The 8,283-nt window shown below is 51.9% G+C and overlaps 1 protein-coding gene across 3 annotated transcripts in view; it reads right to left on the bottom strand.

Annotated features, from left to right (window-relative positions):
- Positions 1–6,407, bottom strand: part of RBFOX1 (RNA binding protein, fox-1 homolog (C. elegans) 1) — a 1,551,452-nt gene extending 1,545,045 nt beyond the window's left edge. For 2 of the 3 annotated variants that reach the window (XM_012647564.1, XM_012647568.1), the window contains exon 1: positions 5,568–6,407. Coding sequence is in view for 1 of the 3 variants with exons in the window: in XM_012647562.1 (XP_012503016.1) it covers positions 5,661–5,663 (3 nt within the window). In the remaining 2 variants the exon portion in view is untranslated. The remainder of the gene's footprint in view (positions 1–5,567) is intronic. The other variant, XM_012647562.1, reaches the window with a different exon arrangement.
- Between the last annotated feature and the right edge of the window lie 1,876 nt (positions 6,408–8,283).

Raw genomic sequence — 8,283 nt, 5'->3', positions numbered from 1 at the left:
CTACACCTCACTATCTATCTGCAAAATGGGTATTTGAAAAGAAACAACCTCAAAGCATGCCGGAAGCAGCAGATGGAATAACTCGTTATTTCCTGTGCTCTGTGCTGCGCACTACGCTAGATGCTAGGGATCCAGTGACGTCCGAGCAGGTGTGTGCATGCTCCACCTGGAGTTTACTGTCCGGTGGAGTGAGAGAAAAAGGATCAAACAGTCACTCCAGTAACTGTAAAATGCCCCTGGGATGACGGTAAAGAAGGAAAATCCACACAGGGAAACAGGGAGGGTTTCCCTGAGCCCGGGACTTTGGAGCTGTAACCTGAAGGATGAGTAGGAAGCGAGCAAGGTGAACTGGTGGGAGGTGGGGGAGATGGGCACGTGCCCGAACGACACAGCATGGTCCACAGCCACGTAGGGAGAGCGCCGGGCACAGCCTGTGCTGTGTAGGACATGTTCAAGCCATGTGAACTCATTAGCATCATCCTGGCATATAAAGGGCAGTAACGGAGTTCCAGGATTGCAGATAAAGAGACAGGCTCCAGGGACAACGTGGGAGGAAAGTCAGATTGTCCAGATGTCCAAACTGTCCATCAAACCGTATCGCCACCTTCCAAGGCCAGGGGAGCCTCTGAAGATGGACAGTGTCAGCTGCACTCAGAGATCTCCCTAAGCAACTCACCTCGCTCTCATGTCAGTATCTCCGCACCTGGCCCACACTTACCAAGGCCACCTACCGGGGCCACACTCTGAAAGAGAACCTACCTGGACGGACGATCAACAAGGAGGACCTGTGCACAACTGTTCTCAGGAACTCCCAGGAGAGGCAGCAGCCAAGACATGGAAAGGATTTGGGAGGGGGCACTGCCTCTTTGAAGGGATGCCCCAGAGAAAGAACGGCTAAGTAGGCTAATGCATACAGATGTATCCTCCCAGGGTCTTCCACCCACACACCACGAGCATTACTGGGAAACAAGGCTCTTTTTCCCTATAAACTAATCTCTCTTCCTGAATGGAAAATTTTGGTCTAAGCCCACAAAGGAGGGGGGAGAAATAAAGTTTAATCTTTTAGATGTTATAAGGCTTACCTCTGCAGATGTCACTAAGTCCTCAGACCAAATTTGGTTATGGAGATGACTTGGAACTTTGAGAAAAGAGCTGGCTGGCCAGGAAGGCACGCTTGTTTATTTATTCATCTCGAAAACATCTAACAATTTTCCCATAATGTTTAAGCCATAAATATAGCATGGCATTTCTGTGTATAAAACCTTCCAATGGCTTCCCCTTAGGATAAAACCCAACTCCTTCTCAGGCCTCAAGGGCCTGTAGGACCGCACTTCATTTATATAATTTTATCACTGTCCCCACCTCTGGGCCTTTGCACATGCTAGTCCCTCTCTCTGAACCGTGCTTCATGCAGACAACTGTCCTAGAAGGAGGCTCCATCAGGACAGGTGTCTGCATGGATGACCCATACATGTCAGCTACTTCTTTTCACGTAGGTCTGAGATCACCTCTCTCCTCCTTGAAAAGTCCCCCCAAGTCACTATCATATTGCCACATTATCATTTTTGTAACCTTTTCCATGATCCTTCTACAAATATATTTCTATATCTTGCCTATGTCTGGTTTCCTCTGGGACAGCAGGAACTCTGAGAAGGCAAAGTTCTCTGCTTTGTTCACCAAGCACAGGGTCTAACGTGCCATGTGTTCAGAGTAAGCATTTACTGAGTTAGCCACCCCTTCCCCTAAGATGACACACCCATCTGGAGGAGCAGGTCGCAGTCACCCACGTCTGTGTCTAGTGACCACTGACAAACCAGTGCAATGAACCGTGGTGCTCAGAGCGACTACAGATTCAAAATGTAAGGACAGTTGTCTCTCCTTACAACTCCACATGGCCATTTTTCATGATAACCCCCAGCCTTACAACCTGTATTCACTGTTGACATCATCTGAAAGCGCTGGGTCCCCTCATTCTGAAGTTCCATCACTGATTGATTCTTTAATTAAAGTTTTAATATTTATACTTGTGCCTTGAGGCAGTATTTTAAATAATGGAGGCAGACATTGGGAAGAGCCTCTTTGCTTCTTTGAAAACATCGTCTCCGTGTTTGAGGTCTTCGGGACAACTGTATGGGTGAATGCGGAGGTGACAGATTAAGGGATGCTTTTAGGAATGTCAGCCGGTATTAATTTGTGTCCTGTGCTTACTGTGGAACTCCCATGCTGGGTGGCAAAGGCAGGATGAGCTGCCCTGTGTCCTTCAGAGAAAATGTGCTCAGATTTCAATAGTCTCCTTACACGCCACTGGGAAATCGCTGGGTCCCCGAAGTATTTTCTGTGTCAAATACAATTTCCCTCTTGGAACATGCTCATTATTCCATACATCAGCTTAAAGGATGCAAACAAAGTGGTCTACTTTTTGGAAAGGTGAAATGTCAGACATATACACAGGGCAGACCCAATTTTCTGAAAATAAAAAAAAAAATTACCTGAAAGGACTTTGATAAAATATAATGGCTTGGTATGGCTTGAGCTAAAAGGACTGAACTATTTTTTTTTTAAAGTCATCAGAGACATGAGGACGTCTAGAAGACCTGTGCTCAGACCTTACAGAAGGAGATAAAAAAATAGCATCAATTATCATGAAGAGAAAATAGGGCGGAATGGGTCAATTCCAGGAGGAGAAACCTGCTCAGACCCAAGTTCCAGCTTGGTTTCCGTGTGGAAAGCTCTGGGGCCACAGGGTGATGTCAAAGAGTATGTTCTGAGGGGAGCACAGTTTACTAAGATGTTACTGAAACTTCATACCTGTTGGTGAGCAAATCCCTACTCCCCTCTCCCCCTAGACCCTAGCCACCAGCCTCTGCTCTCCGCTGTGATGAGCTGGACTATTGTAGAGCCCTCCTATAAGTGGGGCTCCTGATGCAGTAAAGATAAACAAGTTTTGGGGATCTACTGTACAACACTGTGCTCATAGTTAGCAATACTATATGATATACCTAAAAACCTACGAAGAGGGTAGCTCTCATGTTGTGTTCTTACCACAACAAAATGAAAAGTAAAATTTAAAAAAACTTGATTGAAGTATTTATTCCTACATTCAGAGAGGTTTATAAATGGACAATGAGTGACCACAGTTGTGTTTATACAGTTAAAAAAAATACAAAAGTTTATATTTAAACACAGTCATTGTAATGTGTGAATCACAGGATAAATGCTAAAGCCCTTCTAACATTCTTTAATTCCTGTGTTTTCAAAATAGTCCATGTATTAAAGGAGTGTTTTCCAATTAAAAAAAAATATATTACTAAGGCCATGTTTCCAGTCCGGAAGGCTAAGGACTTGAAGGCCTGCTGGGTTCTTCTTCCGGTCAGAGGAAATGCACAATCGCTGCAAAAACTTAATTTCAGGGTATAACACTTGTCAAGACAGCAAGTCAGATGTCACCAACCTACGTCCCAGCCAGAGGGCAGCTCGCCCCTGATCCTCCTTGGAACTTGGGAGAGGTCAGGCCAGCTTTAGCGTTGAGGGCTCGAAGATTCTGTTGTTTACTTAAAAGAAAACGCATGTGTGCAAGGCAAGCTACCTGCCTTCTCCATCCCACCCGTTTTATGTGACTCAAAAATTAAAGCAAGCTATTTATGAAAAAAAAAGAAGAAGAAGAAAGAAAACTAACATAATTCAGGAACTTACCATGTGCCAGACCCTGTTCTAAGTGTTTATTGCTTTATTTAATTCTCACCAAAACTCTCTGAGGACAGAACTACTACAGAAACTCTCATTGTACAGGTGAACAAAATGAGGCACAGAGAGGTAAAGTAACTTTCCCAAGGACACACAGCTGGTGGATTACTGAGCCAGGAGCCCTGTGATCTTCTGGGCCACTAAGCTGTACTTTCTGGACCCTTAAGGTGTCACCTCCACTACTGTAAGGAATGATGCCTTTTTTCCTAACCCAACTGGACGATAAGCTAACTTAGGGGAAACCCAGGACATTCTCCTGGACCCAGGGCCTCCCAGATGAACTCAAAGAGGAAGAAGGGTTGGACTCAGCCCCAGTATTTCCCCGCGCAGCCACTGTCAGCGCCAGCTTCACCCTTCATAGGCCCCAGGTCCTTTGCCTCTGAAGATAAAAGATCTTGGCTAAAAATAATTCTGCCAGTGGCTCCAGCCAGGCCCACTGTGGTCACTTAAAAATTGAAAGGATGCAGCCCTCTCATCTTTTTTCTCCCCCCCTTTGTAACAAAGATAAACGATAAACGGAAGGCGGGTGAACCAGGCGGGGGTGGCGGGTGCAGGGAAGGGATCTCAGGCTGGGCACGTCCTGAACTTGTGCAGTCAAGGCCATGTCTCTTCGCACGTTAGGTTGAAAAATACAAATAAGCAATCGTCATTATCATAAACGAAAACCCAAGTTATGACACATTATGTTTCAGCTCTAACAAAGCTATTCCTCCGCACCTCCCCCACTTCTTTCCAAGTTCGACTGCGAAGACCCGCGGTTGGGTGCCAACTCCCCGGACTGCCTGTCCAGTATTTCCAAGCTCGAGAGCAGCCCCGCCCCAGACTCTCCCGGGCAGCCAAGTGCACCCCAGTTCTGGCCCAGCCAGGAGCGATGAGCCCCCTATTCCCTGGCAGTAAGGAATGGATGGAGTTGGGAGCTCCGGGCCAGGATAGGATCAGGGTCTTCCCCTCCCTTCTTGAGCCAGCAGTCTCCGGGCTCCCGTGACACCTGGTCCCTGAAGCAGGCGCCTGGGAGGCTCCAGGAGCATCTCAGCCAAGGGGCCTCCTGGGCACGGGGAGATGGGAGCGGCGCCTGGCGACCCCGCCCTCGCCTCCCCGGACAATTGGGTGACTGGAGCCGACAGGGGTTGACCACCCCCTCCTCCGCCCGTGCTCTGAGGCAGGGTGGAGATCTGCTACCCCCTGGGTTTCCTCCTCCAGGGGAAGGTGCTCTAAGGCACCGAAGGATCTAGGGGCGCAGCAGGAGTTTCCCACTCCCGAGTTTCCCTGCTGGCCCCTCCCCTGGAGTCCAGGCGGCATCTCGGGGCGTTGACCCCGGTGCCAATAAACACAGCTGCGCTCCAGCCAGCCCAGCGAGCCTCCTCTTCCCCGCCTCGCACAAGGGCTTCGGCGTTTCTAGGCGCCCTCGGGGCCACCGAGGTGCCTCCTCCTTCAGAGCCCACGAAGGGCAGCGACCCGGGTGCGCTTCCAGCCCGCCGGGGAGACTAACCCAAGTGCGCAGGCAGGTTCCCGCTGCTCCCTGCACCTAGGGCTCGCTCCCAGGAGGACCGACAGGCGGCCCGGGCGCTTCGGAGGGGCGCTCTGGGGCGAGGAAGGACGTATTTCTGGAAGCAACGCAGGAGGGAGGGGGGGTCATGGTCTCAGTCCCTCGGGGGTGGGGAGCCTGCCCCGAGATCGCTCCACACACACTGAAAAAGTTCCCGTCCAGCACACCCAGATCAGCGCTGGGAGGAGGCCAGCTCCTGGGGACCCAGCTCTTCCCTCCGTGGGACCCTTTGGGCCAGGTCAGGGGGCGCAGAGGCGGTGACTTCGCCTGGACTTACCTAGAACTCCCGGCGCGACCGGCTGCGGTGGCCTTCTCCTCGGCCCCAGACCCCCGAATTCCCTGGCGCTCTCTGCACCCCGGCCACACTCACCATGAGCTGGAGGCGGCGAAGGGGGGTGCCGGCTTCTCCAGCACTGTCCGCAACTTCGCGGCAGGTCAGCCCCGCCCTGGCGCCCCTGCCTGGGCACGGCGAGGGTTCGGCCCGGCGGGGGCCCTGATGGCCACTGGGCGGGGGGTCTGGAGCGCGAGGGTTCTCAATCCCGGGCGCGCGGTCCGCTCCTCCTCGCTCTGTCTGCCTGGGTCGAGACTCGGAGTTCTCTCGCTCCGGACGCCACCGGGGCGGGGCGCGCGGCTGTCCCCTCCAGATGCGGGGTGCTCTGCTCGTTCCTTCCCTCTCCGGCCCGGAGGCACACTCGTGGGTCCGGTCGCGGCCACCGATCCCGGGGCTGGCAGAGCGCCCCCGCCCCTCCGCGGTGCAGCTGGGGCTGGGGCGAAGGGGGAGGGATTCCCCTCCTCGAGTTCGGGTTTCCCCACCCCGCGCGGACCCCGGGCTCTGGCCGCCGCTGCGCCGCTGCGAGCAGCACTTCAGGGCAGCGCAGCCCGTGCACCGGCTCCAGCTGGAGGAGGCGGCGGCGGCGGAGGCGGCGCGGCTCGCACCGGGACTGGAAAGGAGGTGACCTTCAAACCCCGCGCTCGGGGAGACCAGGAAGGGGGCTGGGGCGATGAGGGGAGCAGCGAGCACCCGGACGGCCCGCGAGAGAGCTTGCAAGCGGGCGGGAGAGAGCCCAGAGGAGAGCTTCCAACAAAAATATAGATTAGAAAATAAACAAAGGAGAGCGAGCGAGAGAGCGAGAAAATGTGTGCATGTGTCTGTGTGTGTGCGCGTGTGTGTCTGTGTGTGTGTGAGCGCGCGACAGGCAGCGAGCAGCCCCGGCTGCGGAGCCAAAAATAATCCGGTGCGCGAGGGAGCGCCCCCTCCCCCTTCCCTTCGCCGGCAGCGCCGCCGCGGTCACGCGTGAAGCCCTGGATTCCGGCGGCGGACGCGCGACCCGCTGCCTCGAGCTCGCTTGCAGGGAAGAGGGTGGAAGTTGGCTGCCCGGACAATGAGCCCGGGCCTCTCACGTGTGCGCGTCCTCGTTGTCCCGGAATGGGCGCCTTCTCTGAGCACCAGCACCCTCCTCCCGACCCCCCATCAGAGTGGACGAGTCCCCCCCACCCCCGGCTAAGTGCCAAGTCGAGCAGCCTCTCGCCCCAATCCACTCCTGCTCTGGGGAAGTTTTCCAGCGAATCTGCAAATCTCACGGCCAGGCAGCGATCAAGCCCTACCCTACCCAAGACGCAAAAAGTTAGCCAGGCCAGATGCTACGCAGGGTGTGAGCGCCGTGGGCTTGGGCCGCCCCCGCGCCCCGCAGCTCGCCTCTCCTGTCCTGCCCTCTCGCTGGCCACGTAGGGCTGCACTCGGGCTGATTCTAGATGAGGTCTACAGATTGTCCTCTTAGCAGTTGTCTTAGAGCCAGAAACCTTGTGACTCCTTAATGCCTGCTACCACTTAATAAGCACTTACTTTGCGCCAGATGGTGTTTTAAGCGCTTTGCACTGAGTCTTCTCAACAACTAGACGAAGAAGGGACCGTGGATGTATCCATTTCCCAGATGCTTAGAGAGGTTAAAGCAACATGTCTCTTTTCCCGAGTCCTACCCTGGAATCCTTGAATGAGAAACTCTGCGTTTTACCCCCTTTTTAAATTTTTTTTTCAACAAACGTCCAAGGAAATAAGGTGCAAGGCAAAAGTTGAAGATCCGGGAAGTAAGGATGTATTCAAGGTCACACAGCAGGCAAGGAAACAGGCTCTCCAGGCGGCCCACTTGGTTTCGTGCGGTGAACCACTGCACCACCCTACCTTCTGCAGGGCTGGTGGCTTTGGACAAGGCCACGTTCCAATCTGATTCCAATCTTGAGCACTTCATCTGAGTCCTGCACTCACATTCCTGTCCTGATTGCATTGTTTCTGCACTTACAGCAATGGTCCTCCTCCAAGCAGGACTGTAAGGTTTCCAAAAGTAGGGACCATGTTACATGTGTGCCTTCATACCACGTGTGTTCCATGGTGCCCGACAAATGCTAGATTCATTAGGACTTCCTTCCTCCACAATCTTATCAGACTAGGGTTTCTTTCAGTATTAGAACAAAAGGAAGAAAGGGAGCTTCTACCTCCAACTGGAATTTTTAAAAACCATACAACGTTTTATCATCATCTGGAAAAACAATGTCGCCAAATCCAGAAAGATATCTCTCTCCTTGGCCCCAATGATTTTGTAATTTGGGTTGGTTTTTTTTTTTTTTCCTCACCATTTGTTTTCTTAGGACCCTCTTTGATAATAATATATTTGTATGTAAACAAGTGGTTTTTCTTCTTTATACTAGTCTCATCTTTCAGTGATAGCACAATGAAGCCATAAATCTGGGTTAGTAACATCATAATCATTTTCCCCCCAGAAACTGTTTACAATGGGAAAAACCACTGAATTTAAATGTAATTGTCTAGCCGTGCAGGGAGACGAGATGGGTTGTAAAAGAGGTATTCTCAATTTAAAAGCAAATTATCAATAATGAGAGAAGAAATAAATGGCAGTTAATGGGAAGTTCTGCTGAAATATAATGTTTTCTGCAAATTTGCCAACAGGAATTCTTTCTCTATACTCCTCTATTTTTAT

This window comes from Propithecus coquereli, unplaced genomic scaffold, assembly GCF_000956105.1.
Source record: "Propithecus coquereli isolate 6110/MARCELLA unplaced genomic scaffold, Pcoq_1.0 Scaffold27, whole genome shotgun sequence".
In the NCBI taxonomy this organism is placed as follows: Eukaryota; Metazoa; Chordata; class Mammalia; order Primates; family Indriidae; genus Propithecus; species Propithecus coquereli.
Note: the sequence above shows the minus strand (reverse complement) of the source record. Positions and strands in the feature narration are given on the sequence as shown.